Source organism: Oncorhynchus clarkii, chromosome 26 (assembly GCF_045791955.1).
Source record: "Oncorhynchus clarkii lewisi isolate Uvic-CL-2024 chromosome 26, UVic_Ocla_1.0, whole genome shotgun sequence".
Lineage (NCBI taxonomy): Eukaryota > Metazoa > Chordata > Actinopteri > Salmoniformes > Salmonidae > Oncorhynchus > Oncorhynchus clarkii.
The window spans coordinates 36701953-36720972 of NC_092172.1; the positions used below are offsets into that span (position 1 = coordinate 36701953).

The window sequence follows — 19020 nt, forward strand, 5'->3', positions numbered from 1 at the left end:
TAAAGGCTACTGAGACAGCATGTTAGGCTGCACCAACATGTTAATAATGGCTACTGAGGCAGCATGTTAGGCTGCACCAACATGTTTATAAAGGCTACTGAGACAGCATGTTAGGCTGCACCAACATGTTTATAAAGACTACTGAGACAGCATGTTAGGCTGCACCAACATGTTTATAAAGGCTACTGAGACAGCATGTTAGGCTGCATCAACATGTTTATAAAGGCTACTGAGACAGCATGTTAGGCTGCACCAACATGTTTATAAAGGCTACTGAGACAGCATGTTAGGCTGCACCAACATGTTTATAAAGGCTACTGAGGCAGCATGTTAGGCTGCACCAACATGTTTATAAAGACTACTGAGACAACATGTTAGGCTGCACCAACATGTTTATAAAGACTACTGAGGCAGCATGTTAGGCTGCACCAACATGTTTATAAAGACTACTGAGACAGCATGTTAGGCTGCACCAACATGTTTATAAAGGCTACTGAGACAGCATGTTAGGCTACACCAACATGTTTATAAAGGCTACTGAGGCAGCATGTTAGGCTGCACCAACATGTTTATAAAGGCTACTGAGACAGCATGTTAGGCTGCACCAACATGTTTATAAAGGCTACTGAGACAGCATGTTAGGCTGCACCAACATGTTTATAAAGGCTACTGAGGCAGCATGTTAGGCTGCACCAACATGTTTATAAAGACTACTGAGACAACATGTTAGGCTGCACCAACATGTTTATAAAGGCTACTGAGGCAGCATGTTAGGCTGCACCAACATGTTTATAAAGGCAACTGAGACAGCATGTTAGGCTGCACCAACATGTTTATAAAGGCTACTGAGGCAGCATGTTAGGCTGCACCAACATGTTTATAAAGGCTACTGAGACAGCATGTTAGGCTGCACCAACATGTTAATAATGGCTACTGAGGCAGCATGTTAGGCTGCACCAACATGTTTATAAAGGCTACTGAGACAGCATGTTAGGCTGCACCAACATGTTTATAAAGACTACTGAGACAGCATGTTAGGCTGCACCAACATGTTTATAAAGGCTACTGAGACAGCATGTTAGGCTGCATCAACATGTTTATAAAGGCTACTGAGACAGCATGTTAGGCTGCACCAACATGTTTATAAAGGCTACTGAGACAGCATGTTAGGCTGCACCAACATGTTTATAAAGGCTACTGAGGCAGCATGTTAGGCTGCACCAACATGTTTATAAAGACTACTGAGACAGCATGTTAGGCTGCACCAACATGTTTATAAAGGCTACTGAGACAGCATGTTAGGCTGCACCAACATGTTTATAAAGACTACTGAGACAGCATGTTAGGCTGCACCAACATGTTTATAAAGGCCAGATGCTTTTCTAGGCAGTGAATAACAGAGCTAGAATGGGGACCTTCCTGCATAAGACATGTTAGAGGCCTGCCTGCCTGGCCTCACATGCTGTAGGCAAACAGGCCCTCGACCCAAATCACTGCATGGATGAAAGGTTCTGCTGAAAAGGAGGGAGAACATCATCTTTACCTTATAAGATGAACCCATATCTGGTGATCTGAACTGCAGAGTATTTGGGAGACTTATTAGTTAAGCAATTTAATAACGGTCCTTTTCAGACTGAATTTTGAAGAGGTTTTTCTTTGTGTCTTTCTCTCCAATCTCTGTTAATGATGTGTGTGTGTGTGTGTGTGTGCGTGTGCGTGCGTGTGCGCGTGTGCGCGTGTGTGTGTGTGTGAATGGGTGTCGACTGTGCGGACTTGCATTATATATTCTGTGCGTGCACATTTTATTTTGTGTGTGTGTGCGTACATGCATGCAAGTGTGTGTGCGTGAGTGCGTGTGTGTGTGTTCATGTGTCAGGTTGGAGGGAGACATATGTGTTGATTATGGGGCTGATGTTGTCTGTAGAGTGACATCTCATCTCCTAATGAAATAATGGCCTATTGGCAGAGTGTGGGGGATTGCACATTGCTGACTTCAATTACTGACAAGATTTTCTCTCCCTCCTTTCAAACACTCTCCATCCTTTTTCTTCCTTTTTTAGCTGACATAAATAAAAGGATGCCCAGTCGAGACCAGGGTCTAAGTGATTTTTCTTTTCACAAATGGACAGAAAAATACAGTTTTTAATTTAACACCCTTCCCCCAATTTGCCACCAAAAAGAATCAGACTTTTTTCTGACTATTGTCAAAGAAAATAAAATCCTTTTACCTTTTTCTGAAATAAATGTGAATCATTTTCCCATCACATAAATTATGTTGAAATAACGTGATTTAGCAGCTCCAATTGATGTCATCTTTAACTACAGATGACATCTATGACAATTTTATTTTATGCCTCACACAAAGGTAAGCCACTAAAAGCTAAAAGCTACTCTGTCGGGGAGTTTGTGAAAATTTAGACACAGAATAATTTATTTTCTTACATTTTTTTCACAAGTCTCTAATTTTCTCATGTTAAAAGAACAGAGGGGCTGGCCATGTTAGTCCTGCTTTCAGTATGTGTCTGGTCTCTTGCAGTAGAACCCTAACCCTAGCCCTTGACCTGCAGTGGACTTGGGAGGATAACAGTGTTTAAAGTTGGACCTGAATGAAAGCAGTTTTTGATCTCCAGCCTAATGCTCTAATTTACAGGGTTCTGCAGCTAGCTCCCTCATTACACCATTTATACTGACCTGGTGTCAGCTACTGTATGACAGGATGTGTCTCTGAATACAGCTACTGTAGGACAGGATGAGTCTCTGACTACAGCTACTGTAGGACAGGGTGTGTCTCTGATAACAGCTACTGTAGGACAGGGTGTGTCTCTGATAACAGCTACTGTAGGACAGGACGAGTCTCTGACTACAGCTACTGTAGGACAGGATGTGTCTCTGAATACAGCTACTGTAGGACAGGATGTGTCTCTGAATACAGCTACTGTAGGACAGGATGTGTCTCTGAATACAACTACTGTAGGACAGGATGTGTCTCTGAATACAGCTACTGTAGGACAGGATGTGTCTCTGAATACAGCTACTGTAGGACAGGATGTGTCTCTGAATACAGCTACTGTAGGACAGGGTGTGTCTCTGATAACAGCTACTGTAGGACAGGACGAGTCTCTGACTACAGCTACTGTAGGACAGGATGAGTCTCTGACTACAGCTACTGTAGAACAGGATCTGTCTCTGACGACAGCTACTGTAGGACAGGATGAGTTTCTGACTACAGCTACTGTAGGACAGGATGAGTCTCTGAATACAGCTACTGTAGGACAGGATGTGTCTCTGAATACAGCTACTGTAGGACAGGATGTGTCTCTGAATACAACTACTGTAGGACAGGATGTGTCTCTGAATACAGCTACTGTAGGACAGGATGTGTCTCTGAATACAACTACTGTAGGACAGGATGTGTCTCTGAATACAGCTACTGTAGGACAGGATGTGTCTCTGAATACAACTACTGTAGGACAGGATGAGTCTCTGACTACAGCTACTGTAGGACAGGATGTGTCTCTGATGACAGCTACTGTAGGACAGGATGAGTCTCTGACTACAGCTACTTTAGGACAGGATGTGTCTCTGACTACAGCTTCTGTAGGACAGGATGTGTCTCTGACTACAGCTACTGTAGAACAGGATGTGTCTCTGACGACAGCTACTGTAGGACAGGATGAGTCTCTGACTACAGCTACTGTAGAACAGGATGTGTCTCTGACGACAGCTACTGTAGGACAGGATGAGTCTCTGACTACAGCTACTGTAGGACAGGATCTGTCTCTGACGACAGCTACTGTAGGACAGGATGAGTCTCTGACTACAGCTACTGTAGGACAGGGTGTGTCTCTGATAACAGCTACTGTAGGACAGGACGAGTCTCTGACTACAGCTACTGTAGGACAGGATGTGTCTCTGAATACAGCTACTGTAGGACAGGATGTGTCTCTGAATACAGCTACTGTAGGACAGGATGTGTCTCTGAATACAACTACTGTAGGACAGGATGTGTCTCTGAATACAGCTACTGTAGGACAGGATGTGTCTCTGAATACAGCTACTGTAGGACAGGATGTGTCTCTGAATACAGCTACTGTAGGACAGGGTGTGTCTCTGATAACAGCTACTGTAGGACAGGACGAGTCTCTGACTACAGCTACTGTAGGACAGGATGAGTCTCTGACTACAGCTACTGTAGAACAGGATGTGTCTCTGACGACAGCTACTGTAGGACAGGATGAGTCTCTGACTACAGCTACTGTAGGACAGGATGAGTCTCTGACTACAGCTACTGTAGAACAGGATCTGTCTCTGACGACAGCTACTGTAGGACAGGATGAGTTTCTGACTACAGCTACTGTAGGACAGGATGAGTCTCTGACTACAGCTACTGTAGGACCTAATGTGTCTCTGAATACAGCTACTGTAGAACAGGATGAGTCTCTCATTACAGCTACTGTAGAACAGGATGAGTCTCTCACTACAGCTACTGTAGAACAGGATGAGTCTCTGAATACAGCTACTGTAGAACAGGATGAGTCTCTCATTACAGCTACTGTAGAACAGGTTGAGTCTCTCATTACAGCTACTGTAGAACAGGATGAGTCTCTCACTACAGCTACTGTAGAACAGGATGAGTCTCTGAATACAGCTACTGTAGGACAGGATGTGTCTCTGAATACAGCTACTGTAGAACAGGATGAGTCTCTGAATACAGCTACTGTAGAACAGGATGAGTCTCTGAATACAGCTACTGTAGGACAGGATGTGTCTCTGAATACAGCTACTGTAGGACAGGATGTGTCTCTGAATACAACTACTGTAGGACAGGATGTGTCTCTGAATACAGCTACTGTAGGACAGGATGTGTCTCTGAATACAGCTACTGTAGAACAGGATGAGTCTCTCACTACAGCTACTGTAGGACAGGATGAGTCTCTCACTACAGCTTTATTATCTAGATTTTCTTTCTTTCCCTCTCCTCTTTCCTCTCTCTCTCTCCTTTCCCCCCCTCTCTCTCTCTCTCTCTCTCTCTCTCTCTCTCTCAGGGTGGACCCTACCCCGTATGACACTCCTAAGCCAGCAGGACACACAAGGTTTGTGTGTGTTTCGGACACCCACTCCCGTACAGATGGGATTCAGATGCCCTATGGTGACGTGCTGCTCCACACGGGAGACTTCACTGAGCTGGGCCTGCCCTCTGAGGTCAAGAAGTTCAACGACTGGCTAGGTACCGTACACACACACACACACACACACACACACAGAGAGAGAGAGAGAGAGAGAGAGAGAGAGAGAGAGAGAGAGAGAGAGAGAGAGAGAGAGAGAGAGAGAGAGAGAGAGAGAGAGAGAGAGAGAGAGAGAGAGAGAGAGAGAGAGAGAGAGAGAGAGAGAGAGAGAGAGAGAGAGAGAGAGAGAGAGAGAGAGAGAGAGAGAGAGAGAGAGAGAGAGAGAGAGAGAGAGAGAGAGAGAGAGAGAGAGAGAGAGAGAGAGAGAGAGAGAGAGAGAGAGAGAGGCGCAGGCAGGCAGGCATACAGTCCCCACATTACTAAGGGGACATGTATGGTTCCACATTTTCACTCTCATATTTATACACACATACGCACACACTTGTTTGTACACACACACTCAAACACGCGGAAGGACGAACAGTGACAGACACACACAATGGTGTCAGCTACCCTGACTGGTGGCCTAAGTACCCAGTTTAACCCCTGTGACCTAACACATTGCGCAGTTAACCCTGGTTGGGTCAGGGGTTAGAACACCTACTCATTCAATGGTTTTCTTTGTTTTTTACTATTTTCTACATTGTAGAATATCAGTGAAGAAATCAAAACTATGAGATAACAGTAATGGAATAACGTAGTCACCCAAAATTGTGTTAAACAAATCAAAATATATTTTATATTTCAGATTCTTCAAATAGCCAACCTTTGCCTTGATGACAGCTTTACACACTCTTGGCATTCTCTCAACCAGCTTCACCTGGAAGGCTTTTCCAATAGTCTTGAAGGTGTTCCCACATATGCAAAGCACTGGTTGGCTGCTTTTCCTTCACTCTGCGGTCCAACTCATCCCTGTAACGAACTGGGTGTAGTGGGTGCGAAGTCAGGCGCAGGAAGCAGAGAGTTCAGGGTAGTGCTATTTAATGCACAAATGGCGAACATAAGCCACCCCATGAAAACAAATGCCCCAAACACGGGGACTAAAACAGTCCAGCAAAAAGCCCACGAACAGGAAAACACGTTAACCTCTAACGTGCACACTAGTCACACAAACAATCCCACACAAAGAGCAGGCGGGCCGGCTGGCTAATAAAGCCCAACTAATCACCTAATAAACAACAGGTGTAACCAATAAACAGACAAGGAGGGGGAGGAAAGAATCAGTGGCAGCTAGTAGGCCGGCGACGACGACCGCCGAGCGCCACCCGAACGGGAAGGGGGGCCACCTTCGGTAGGAGTCGTGACAATCCCAAACCATCTCAATTGGGTTGAGGTTGAGTGATTGTGGAGGACAGGTCATCAGATGCAACACTCCATCACTCTCCTTCTTGGTCAAATAGCCCTTCCACAGCCTGGAGGTGTGTTGGGTCATTGTCGTGTTGATAAACAAATGATAGTCCCACTAAGCCCAAACCAGATGGGATGGTGTATCGCTGCAGAATGCTGTGGTAGCCATGCTGGTTACATGTGCCTTGAAATCTAAATACTGTACAGTGCCCTCCACTAATATCGGCACCCGTGGTAAATATGAGCAGAACAGGCTTTTAATCAAAGTAAAATAATTGAAAGAAAAAATCAATTCTAAATATAAAACAAATATTTTTCTCAAATATATGTTTGCCACAATTGTTGGCACCCCTTCCTCCAATTCTTTGTGCAACCACTGTAAATCCCAGACAGTGTCACCAGCAAAGCACCTCCACACCATAACACCTCCTCCTCCATGCTTCACGGTGGGAAATACACATGCGGAGATCATCTGTTCACCCACACCGCGTCTCACAAAGACACGGCGGTTGGAACCAAAAATCTCCAATTTGGACTCCAGACCAAAGGACATATTTCCAGCGGTCTAATGTCCGTTGCTCATGTTTCTTGGCCCAAGCAAGTCTCTTCTTCTTATTGGTGTCCTTTAGTAGTAGTTTCTTTGCAGCAACTCGACCATGAAGGCCTGATTCACACAGTCTCGTCTGAACAGTTGATGTTGAGATGTGTCTGTTACTTGAACACTGTGAAGCATTTATTTGGGCTGCAATTTCTGTGGCTGGTAACTTTAATGAACTTATCATCTGCAGCAGAGGTAACTCTGGGTCTTGCTTTCCTGTGGCTGTCCTCATGAGAGCCAGTTTCATGAGAGCAGGTTTCATGAGAGCCAGTTTCATCAGAGCCAGTTTCATCAGAGCCAGTTTCATCAGAGCCAGTTTCACCAGAGCCAGTTTCAACAGAGCCAGTTTCATGAGAGCCAGTTTCATCAAAGCCAGTTTCATGAGAGCCAGTTTCATCAGAGCCAGTTTCACGAGAGCCAGTTTCATCAGAGCCAGTTTCATCAGAGCCAGTTTCATGAGAGCCAGTTTCATCACAGCACTTGATGGTTTTTGCGACTGCAGTTGAAGAAACTTTCAAAGTTCTGGAAATGTTCCGTATTGACTGACCTTCATGTCTTAAAGTAATGATGAACTGTCGTTTCTCTGCTTATTTGAGCTGTTCTTGCCAAAGTATAGACTTGGTCTTTTACCAAATAGGGCTATCTTCTGTATACCCCCCTTACCTTGTCACAACATAACTGATTGGCTCAAACACATTAAGAAGGAAATACATTTGACAAATTAACTTTTAAGAAGGCACACCTGTTAATTGAAATGCATTCCAGGTGACTGGTTGAGAGAATGCCAAGAGTGTGCAAAGCTGTCATCCAGGTAAAGGATGGCAATTTGAAGGATCTCAAATATTAAATGTATTTTGATAGGTTTAACACTTTTTTGGTTACTACGTGATTCCATATGTGTTATTTCTTAGTTTTGATGTTTTCACTATTATTCTATAATATAGAAAATAGTAAAAATAAAGAAAACCCCTTGAATGAGTAGGTGTTCTAAAACTTGACCGGTAATGTACATTTTAGCATACAATTCTGATATAAAAGATAAATTAACATTCACACACGCATGATCTGCAGACAGCTCCCTGAGACACACTACGAGCCACACCTCCCTGAGACACACTGTGAGCCACATCTCCCTGGGACACACTCTGAGCCACACCTCCCTGAGACACACTGAGCCACACCTCCCTGAGACACACTGAGCCACACCTCCCTGAGACACACTGAGCCACACCTCCCTGAGACACACTCCGAGCCACATCTCCCTGAGATGCACTCTGAGCCACACCTCCCTGAGACACACTCTGAGCCACACCTCCCTGAGACACACTGAGCCACACCTCCCTGAGATGCACTCCGAGCCACACCTCCCTGAGACACACTCCGAGCCACACCAGCCTGAGACACTCTGAGCCACACCTCCCTGAGTTGCACTCCGAGCCACACCTCCCTGAGACACACTCTGAGCCACACCTCCCTGAGACACACTCCGAGCCACACCTCCCTGAGACACACTCCGAGCCACACCTCCCTGAGACACACTCCGAGCCACACCTCCCTGAGATGCACTCCGAAACACTGGGGTGACAATGAGGGCCAGAGAGCGAGTGGCGCAACAGAGCCTGTCTGCTGTGCCAATCTGTCCCTCTATTGTGCTGCCAGGTGCAAGGGTCCTAATGGACACACACAAACACTATCACATACACTGACAGACTTCGCGAGCCATCAGATCTCATGCTGGGTACTGTCACGTGTGTACGTGTGTACATGTGTACGTGTGTACGTGTGTGTGTGTGTGTGTGTGTGTGTGTGTGTGTGTGTGTGTACAGCCTTGTGAGGAGACAGAGTTCTGTATAGCCCCTCCATCTGTCAACACAGACAGACATCAAGTGTGTGTGTATATTAGAGGACGGTGGTCATAATAGTGAATCGATGACCAAAGTGGAAAATGGCTTGGTGTTATTTGGAGCGCAACGTCTGTCATTATCCGGTTTAAACTGAGCACTGGCTGGCTGACTGACTGGCTGGCTGACTGACTGGCTGGGTGACTGGCTGGCTGGGTAGTTGACTGTCTGACTGACTGGCTGGCTGGTTGACTGTCTGACTGACTGGCTGGCTGACTGACTGGCTGGCTGGCTAGTTGACTGGCTGGCTGGTCGACTCTCTGACTGATTGGCTGGGTGACTGACTGGCTGGGTGACTGAGTGGCAGGTTGACTGACTGGCTGGCTGACTGGGTGACTGACTGTCTTTGTGTCTGAAGGAATCAGGACAGTGGATCTCTCTCTACTAGTATGTTTCCTCTGTGTGGCTGTTGTAAAGGGATGAATCAGGACAGTGGATCTCTCTACTAGTATGTTTCCTCTGTGTGGCTGTTGTAAAGGGATGAATCAGGACAGTTGATCTCTCTACTAGTATGTTGCCTCTGTGTGGCTGTTGTAAAGGGATGAATCAGGACAGTTGATCTCTCTACTAGTATGTTGCCTCTGTGTGGCTGCTGTAAAGGGATGAATCAGGACAGTGGATATCTCTTTACTAGTATGTTTCCTCTGTGTGGCTGTTGTAAAGGGATGAATCAGGACAGTGGATCTCTCTACTAGTATGTTTCCTCTGTGTGGCTGTTGTAAAGGGATGAATCAGGACAGTGGATCTCTCTACTAGTATGTTTCCTCTGTGTGGCTGTTGTAAAGGGATGAATCAGGACAGTGTATCTCTCTCTACTAGTATGTTTCCTCTGTGTGGCTGTTGTAAAGGGATGAATCAGGACAGTGGATCTCTCTCTACTAGTAGGTTTCCTCTGTGTGGCTGTTGTAAAGGGATGAATCAGGACAGTGGATCTCTCTACTAGTATGTTTCCTCTGTGTGGCTGTTGTAAAGGGATGAATCAGGACAGTGTATCTCTCTCTACTAGTATGTTTCCTCTGTGTGGCTGTTGTAAAGGGATGAATCAGGACAGTGGATCTCTCTACTAGTATGTTTCCTCTGTGTGGCTGTTGTAAAGGGATGAATCAGGACAGTGTATCTCTCTCTACTAGTATGTTTCCTCTGTGTGGCTGTTGTAAAGGGATGAATCAGGACAGTGGAACTCTCTACTAGTATGTTTCCTCTGTGTGGCTGTTGTAAAGGGATGAATCAGGACAGTGGATATCTCTTTACTAGTATGTTGCCTCTGTGTGGCTGTTGTAAAGGGATGAATCAGGACAGTGGATATCTCTTTACTAGCATGTTTCCTCTGTGTGGCTGTTGTAAAGGGATGAATCAGGACAGTGGATCTCTCTTTACTAGTATGTTTCCTCTGTGTGGCTGTTGTAAAGGGATGAATCAGGACAGTGGATCTCTCTACTAGTATGTTGCCTCTGTGTGGCTGTTGTAAAGGGATGAATCAGGACAGTGGATCTCTCTACTAGTATGTTTCCTCTGTGTTGCTGTTGTAAAGGGATGAATCAGGACAGTGGATCTCTCTACTAGTATGTTGTTGCTGTTGTAAAGGGATGAATCAGGACAGTGGATCTCTCTTTACTAGTATGTTTCCTCTGTGTGGCTGTTGTAAAGGGATGAATCAGGACAGTGTATCTCTCTCTACTAGTATGTATCCTCTGTGTGGCTGTTGTAAAGGGATGAATCAGGACAGTGGATATCTCTTTACTAGTATGTTTCCTCTGTGTGGCTGTTGTAAAGGGATGAATCAGGACAGTGGATATCTCTTTACTAGTATGTTTCCTCTGTGTGGCTGTTGTAAAGGGATGAATCAGGACAGTGGATCTCTCTACTAGTATGTTTCCTCTGTGTGGCTGTTGTAAAGGGATGAATCAGGACAGTGGATCTCTCTACTAGTATGTTTCCTCTGTGTGGCTGTTGTAAAGGGATGAATCAGGACAGTGTATCTCTCTCTACTAGTATGTTTCCTCTGTGTGGCTGTTGTAAAGGGATGAATCAGGACAGTGGATCTCTCTCTACTAGTAGGTTTCCTCTGTGTGGCTGTTGTAAAGGGATGAATCAGGACAGTGGATCTCTCTACTAGTATGTTTCCTCTGTGTGGCTGTTGTAAAGGGATGAATCAGGACAGCGTATCTCTCTCTACTAGTATGTTTCCTCTGTGTGGCTGTTGTAAAGGGATGAATCAGGACAGTGGATCTCTCTACTAGTATGTTTCCTCTGTGTGGCTGTTGTAAAGGGATGAATCAGGACAGTGTATCTCTCTCTACTAGTATGTTTCCTCTGTGTGGCTGTTGTAAAGGGATGAATCAGGACAGTGGAACTCTCTACTAGTATGTTTCCTCTGTGTGGCTGTTGTAAAGGGATGAATCAGGACAGTGGATATCTCTTTACTAGTATGTTGCCTCTGTGTGGCTGTTGTAAAGGGATGAATCAGGACAGTGGATATCTCTTTACTAGCATGTTTCCTCTGTGTGGCTGTTGTAAAGGGATGAATCAGGACAGTGGATCTCTCTTTACTAGTATGTTTCCTCTGTGTGGCTGTTGTAAAGGGATGAATCAGGACAGTGGATCTCTCTACTAGTATGTTGCCTCTGTGTGGCTGTTGTAAAGGGATGAATCAGGACAGTGGATCTCTCTACTAGTATGTTTCCTCTGTGTTGCTGTTGTAAAGGGATGAATCAGGACAGTGGATCTCTCTACTAGTATGTTGTTGCTGTTGTAAAGGGATGAATCAGGACAGTGGATCTCTCTTTACTAGTATGTTTCCTCTGTGTGGCTGTTGTAAAGGGATGAATCAGGACAGTGTATCTCTCTCTACTAGTATGTATCCTCTGTGTGGCTGTTGTAAAGGGATGAATCAGGACAGTGGATCTCTCTACTAGTATGTTTCCTCTGTGTGGCTGTTGTAAAGGGATGAATCAGGACAGTGGATCTCTCTTTACTAGTATGTTGCCTCTGTGTGGCTGCTGTAAAGGGATGAATCAGGACAGTGGATCTCTCTACTAGTATGTTTCCTCTGTGTGGCTGTTGTAAAGGGATGAATCAGGACAGTGTATCTCTCTCTACTAGTATGTTTCCTCTGTGTGGCTGTTGTAAAGGGATGAATCAGGACAGTGGATCTCTCTACTAGTATGTTTCCTCTGTGTGGCTGTTGTAAAGGGATGAATCAGGACAGTTGATCTCTCTCTACTAGTATGTTGCCTCTGTGTGGCTGTTGTAAAGGGATGAATCAGGACAGTGGATCTCTCTACTAGTATGTTGTTGCTGTTGTAAAGGGATGAATCAGGACAGTGGATATCTCTTTACTAGTATGTTTCCTCTGTGTGGCTGTTGTAAAGGGATGAATCAGGACAGTGGATCTCTCTACTAGTATGTTGTTGCTGTTGTAAAGGGATGAATCAGGACAGTGGATCTCTCTCTACTAGTATGTTTCCTCTGTGTGGCTGTTGTAAAGGGATGAATCAGGACAGTGTATCTCTCTCTACTAGTATGTTTCCTCTGTGTGGCTGTTGTAAAGGGATGAATCAGGACAGTGGATCTCTCTACTAGTATGTTGTTGCTGTTGTAAAGGGATGAATCAGGACAGTGGATATCTCTTTACTAGTATGTTTCCTCTGTGTGGCTGTTGTAAAGGGATGAATCAGGACAGTGGATCTCTCTACTAGTATGTTGTTGCTGTTGTAAAGGGATGAATCAGGACAGTGTATCTCTCTCTACTAGTATGTTTCCTCTGTGTGGCTGTTGTAAAGGGATGAATCAGGACAGTGGATCTCTCTACTAGCATGTTGCCTCTGTGTGGCTGTTGTAAAGGGATGAATCAGGACAGTGGATCTCTCTCTACTAGCATGTTGCCTCTGTGTGGCTGTTGTAAAGGGATGAATCAGGACAGTGGATCTCTCTACTAGTATGTTGTTGCTGTTGTAAAGGGATGAATCAGGACAGTGGATATCTCTTTACTAGTATGTTTCCTCTGTGTGGCTGTTGTAAAGGGATGAATCAGGACAGTGGATCTCTCTACTAGTATGTTGTTGCTGTTGTAAAGGGATGAATCAGGACAGTGGATCTCTCTCTACTAGTATGTTTCCTCTGTGTGGCTGTTGTAAAGGGATGAATCAGGACAGTGTATCTCTCTCTACTAGTATGTTTCCTCTGTGTGGCTGTTGTAAAGGGATGAATCAGGACAGTGGATCTCTCTACTAGTATGTTGTTGCTGTTGTAAAGGGATGAATCAGGACAGTGGATATCTCTTTACTAGTATGTTTCCTCTGTGTGGCTGTTGTAAAGGGATGAATCAGGACAGTGGATCTCTCTACTAGTATGTTGTTGCTGTTGTAAAGGGATGAATCAGGACAGTGTATCTCTCTCTACTAGTATGTTTCCTCTGTGTGGCTGTTGTAAAGGGATGAATCAGGACAGTGGATCTCTCTACTAGCATGTTGCCTCTGTGTGGCTGTTGTAAAGGGATGAATCAGGACAGTGGATCTCTCTCTACTAGCATGTTGCCTCTGTGTGGCTGTTGTAAAGGGATGAATCAGGACAGTGGATCTCTCTCTACTAGTATGTTTCCTCTGTGTGGCTGTTGTAAAGGGATGAATCAGGACAGTGGATCTCTCTACTAGTATGTTTCCTCTGTGTGGCTGTTGTAAAGGGATGAATCAGGACAGTGGATCTCTCTACTAGTATGTTGTTGCTGTTGTAAAGGGATGAATCAGGACAGTGGATCTCTCTTTACCAGTACAGTGGCAAGAAAAAGTATGTGAACACTGGAATTACCTGGACTTTTATATAAATTGGTCATAACATGTTATCTGATCTTCATTTAAATCACAACAATAGACAAACACAGTCTGCTTAAACCAATAACACAAACAATGATTTGTTTTCATGTTTTTATTGAACACACTGTGTAAAAGTGCAGGGTGGGAAAAGTATGCGAACACTTGGATTTAATAACTGGTTGACCCAGTTGTTGTTGATTTACTTCTGTGTTTTGGGTCGTTGTCTTGTTGCATCACCCAACATCTGTTGAGCTTCAATTGGCAGAGAGCCTTACATTCTCCTGCAAAATGTCTTGATAAACTTGGGAATTAATTTGTCTGTCGATGATAGCAAGCTGTCCAGGTCCTGAGGCAGCAAAGCAGTCGCAGACCATGACGCTCCCTCCACCAGAATTTACAGTTGGGATGAGGTTTTGATGTTGGTGTGCTGTGCCTTTTTTTCTCCACACATAGTGTTGTGTGTTCCTTCCAAACAACTCAACTGTAGTTTTATCTGTCCACAGAATATTTTGCCAGTAGTGCTGTGGAACATCCAGATGCTCTTTTGTGAACTTCAGATGTGCAGCAATGTTTTTTTTGGACAACAGTGGCTTCTTCCGTGGTGTCCTCCAATAAACACCATTCTTGTTTTGTGTTTTACATATCGTAGACTCGTCAACAGAGATGTTAGCATGTTCCAGAGGTTTCTGTAAGTCTTTAGCTGACACTCTAGGATTCTTCTAAACCTCATTGATCATTCTGCGCTGTGCTCTTGCAGTCATCTTTGCAGGACGGCCAGTCCTAGGGACAGTAGCAACAGTGCTGAACTTTCTCCATTTATAGACAATGTGTTTTACCATGGACTGATGAACATCAAGGCTTTTGTAACCCTGTGTGGCTGTTGTAAAGGGATTTTGTAACCCTGTGTGGCTGTTGTAAAGGGATGAATCAGGACAGTGGATCTCTCTCTACTAGTATGTTGCCTCTGTGTGGCTGTTGTAAAGGGATGAATCAGGACAGTGGATCTCTCTACTAGTATGTTGTTGCTGTTGTAAAGGGATGAATCAGGACAGTGGATCTCTCTACTAGTATGTTGTTGCTGTTGTAAAGGGATGAATCAGGACAGTGGATCTCTCTCTACTAGTATGTTGTTGCTGTTGTAAAGGGATGAATCAGAACAGTGGATCTCTCTACTAGTATGTTGTTGCTGTTGTAAAGGGATGAATCAGGACAGTGGATCTCTCTCTCCTAGTATGTTGTTGCTGTTGTAAACGGATGACAATAGCTTTAGTCACAGTGTTCCGAACATAGTTATACTCATGTAGTTCTGGAATACTCTGTCCGTTGTATTGTAGTGTAATATTGAACCTAGGACAGTAATGCTCTCAGCTTTGATTCTATCAAAACCCTTTTCTGTAGGTTACATTCTTTAGAGAGACGAGAGGGGAGAGAGAGGCGGAGAGGATTTTTATGTTAAATGACAAGAGATGAGAGAGAGGAAAGGGGTCTTTGTGTTCTAGTTTATATACTGTAGCACTCAGAGTTTGTGGACATGAATGTTTGGGAATGTTTTCAATATCTCCTAATGCAGACAATGTTTGTGACATAAAGACTTGAATACCTCTCCAAGGCCAGATGTATTCTCTCTGTCTCACTGTGGAAGAGAAGGGGTGGAGAGGGGGCAGAGGGGAGGAAAAACACAGAGAGAAGGGGTGGAGAGGGGGCAGAGGGGAGGAAAAACACAGAGAGAAGGGGTGGAGAGGGGGCAGAGGGGAGGAAAAACACAGAGAGAAGGGGTGGAGAGGGGGCAGAGGGGAGGAAAAACACAGAGAGAAGGGGTGGAGAGGGGGCAGAGGGGAGGAAAAACACAGAGAGAAGGGGTGGAGAGGGGGCAGAGGGGAGGAAAAACACAGAGAGAAGGGGTGGAGAGGGGGCAGAGGGGAGGAAAAACACAGAGAGAAGGGGTGGAGAGGGGGCAGAGGGGAGGAAAAACACAGAGAGAAGGGGTGGAGAGGGGGCAGAGAGGAGGAAAAACACAGAGAGAAGGGGTGGAGAGGGGGCAGAGGGGAGGAAAAACACAGAGAGAAGGGGTGGAGAGGCGGCAGAGGGGAGGAAAAACACAGAGAGAAGGGGTGGAGAGGCGGCAGAGGGGAGGAAAAACACAGAGAGAAGGGGTGGAGAGGCGGCAGAGGGGAGGAAAAACACAGAGAGAAGGGGTGGAGAGGCGGCAGAGGGGAGGAAAAACACAGAGAGAAGGGGTGGAGAGGGGGCAGAGAGGAGGAAAAACACAGAGAGAAGGGGTGGAGAGGGGGCAGAGGGGAGGAAAAACACAGAGAGAAGGGGTGGAGAGGGGGCAGAGAGGAGGAAAAACACAGAGAGAAGGGGTGGAGAGGCGGCAGAGGGGAGGAAAAACACAGAGAGAAGGGGTGGAGAGGGGGCAGAGGGGAGGAAAAACACAGAGAGAAGGGGTGGAGAGGGGGCAGAGAGGAGGAAAAACACAGAAAGAAGGGGTGGAGAGGCGGCAGAGGGGAGGAAAAACACAGAGAGAAGGGGTGGAGAGGGGGCAGAGGGGAGGAAAAACACAGAGAGAAGGGGTGGAGAGGGGGCAGAGGGGAGGAAAAACACAGAGAGAAGGGGTGGAGAGGGGGCAGAGAGGAGGAAAAACACAGAAAGAAGGGGTGGAGAGGCGGCAGAGGGGAGGAAAAACACAGAGAGAAGGGGTGGAGAGGGGGCAGAGGGGAGGAAAAACACAGAGAGAAGGGGTGGAGAGGGGGCAGAGGGGAGGAAAAACACAGAGAGAAGGGGTGGAGAGGGGGCAGAGAGGAGGAAAAACACAGAGAGAAGGGGTGGAGAGGCGGCAGAGGGGAGGAAAAACACAGAGAGAAGGGGTGGAGAGGCGGCAGAGGGGAGGAAAAACACAGAGAGAAGGGGTGGAGAGGGGGCAGAGAGGAGGAAAAACACAGAGAGAAGGGGTGGAGAGGGGGCAGAGGGGAGGAAAAACACAGAGAGAAGGGGTGGAGAGGGGGCAGAGAGGAGGAAAAACACAGAGAGAAGGGGTGGAGAGGCGGCAGAGGGGAGGAAAAACACAGAGAGAAGGGGTGGAGAGGGGGCAGAGGGGAGGAAAAACACAGAGAGAAGGGGTGGAGAGGGGGCAGAGAGGAGGAAAAACACAGAAAGAAGGGGTGGAGAGGCGGCAGAGGGGAGGAAAAACACAGAGAGAAGGGGTGGAGAGGGGGCAGAGGGGAGGAAAAACACAGAGAGAAGGGGTGGAGAGGGGGCAGAGGGGAGGAAAAACACAGAGAGAAGGGGTGGAGAGGGGGCAGAGAGGAGGAAAAACACAGAGAGAAGGGGTGGAGAGGCGGCAGAGGGGAGGAAAAACACAGAGAGAAGGGGTGGAGAGGGGGCAAAGAGGATGAAAAACACAGAGGTAAGTAGGGACAAGCATATTTTAGAACTCCACTAAACAGCACTTCCCCTGCTTCAATCTTTCCCTCTTCAGTGTTCCTCAGTGCTCCTCTCATTCCCTCATCTCACCCTGTTTCTTTTCTTTTTGTTCTATCCTTTTTCTACTAGAGGACTGTGTTTCCCTCTGTTCTTCCCTTCTCTCTGGAGAGGACTGTGTTTCCCCTTGTTCTTCCCTTCTCTCTGGAGAGGACTGTGTTTTCCCTCTGTTCTTCCCTTCTCTCTGGAGAGGACTGTGTTTTCCCTCTGTTCTTCCCTTCCCTCTGGAGAGGACTGTGTTTCCTTCTGTTCTTCCCTTCCCTCTGGAGAGGACTGTGTTTCCTTCTGTTCTTCCCTTCTCTCTGGAGAGGACTGTGTTTTCCCTCTGTTCTTCCCTTCCCTCTGGAGAGGACTGTGTTTTCCCTCTGTTCTTCCCTTCTCTCTGGAGAGGACTGTGTTTTCCCTCTGTTCTTCCCTTCTCTCTGGAGAGGACTGTGTTTCCCTCTGTTCTTCCCTTCCCTCTGGAGAGGACTGTGTTTTCCCTCTGTTCTTCCCTTCTCTCTGGAGAGGACTGTGTTTCCCCTCTGTTCTTCCCTTCTCTCTGGAGAGGACTGTGTTTCCCTCTGTTCTTCCCTTCTCTCTGGAGAGGACTGTGTTTCCCTCTGTTCTTCCCTTCTCTCTGGAGAGGACTGTGTTTTCCCTCTGTTCTTCCCTTCTCTCTGGAGAGGACTGTGTTTCCCCTTGTTCTTCCCTTCTCTCTGGAGAGGACTGTGTTTCCCTCTGTTCTTCCCTTCTCTCTGGAGAGGACTGTGTTTTCCCTCTGTTCTTCCCTTCTCTCTGGAGAGGACTGTGTTTCCCTCTGTTCTTCCCTTCTCTCTGGAGAGGACTGTGTTTTCCCTCTGTTCTTCCCTTCTCTCTGTTCTTCCCTTCTCTCTGGAGAGGACTATGTTTTCTCTCTGTTCTTCCCTTCTCTCTGGAGAGGACTGTGTTTCCCTCTGTTCTTCCCTTCTCTCTGGAGAGGACTGTGTTTCCCTCTGTTCTTCCCTTCTCTCTGGAGAGGACTGTGTTTTCCCTCTGTTCTTCCCTTCTCTCTGTTCTTCCCTTCTCTCTGGAGAGGACTGTGTTTCCCTCTGTTCTTCCCTTCTCTCTGGAGAGGACTGTGTTTTCCCTCTGTTCTTCCCTTCTCTCTGGAGAGGACTGTGTTTCCCCTTGTTCTTCCCTTCCCTCTGGAGAGGACTGTGTTTTCCCTCTGTTCTTCCCTTCTCTCTGGAGAGGACTGTGTTTTCCCTCTGTTCTTCCCTTCTCTCTGGAGAGGACTGTGTTTTCCCTCTGTTCTTCCCTTCTCTCTGGAGAGGACTGTGTTTCCCCTTGTTCTTCCCTTCCCTCTGGAGAGGACTGTGTTTCCCTCTGTTCTTCCCTTCTCTCTGGAGAGGACTGTGTTTTCCCTCTGTTCTTCCCTTCTCTCTGGAGAGGACTGTGTTTTCCTCTGTTCTTCCCTTCTCTCTGGAGAGGACTGTGTTTCCCTCTGTTCTTCCCTTCCCTCTGGAGAGGACTGTGTTTTCCCTCTGTTCTTCCCTTCTCTCTGGAGAGGACTGTGTTTCCCTCTGTTCTTCCCTTCCCTCTGGAGAGGACTGTGTTTTCCCTCTGTTCTTCCCTTCTCTCTGGAGAGGACTGTGTTTTCCCTCTGTTCTTCCCTTCTCTCTGGAGAGGACTGTGTTTTCCCTCTGTTCTTCCCTTTCCTCTGGAGAGGACTGTGTTTCCCTCTGTTCTTCCCTTCT

General features: G+C 46.4%; 2 protein-coding genes across 4 annotated transcripts in view; both read left to right on the top strand.

The window, feature by feature from the left end:
- Positions 1–19020, top strand: part of LOC139384512 (paired amphipathic helix protein Sin3a-like) — a 320209-nt gene that overhangs the window by 67876 nt on the left and 233313 nt on the right. The window lies entirely within an intron of this gene.
- The window catches only part of LOC139384519 (metallophosphoesterase MPPED2), a 134341-nt gene that overhangs the window by 27588 nt on the left and 87733 nt on the right, over positions 1–19020 (top strand). The window contains exon 3 of the mRNA XM_071129349.1: positions 5046–5227. Within this exon, the coding sequence (XP_070985450.1) occupies positions 5046–5227 (182 nt within the window). The remainder of the gene's footprint in view (positions 1–5045; positions 5228–19020) is intronic.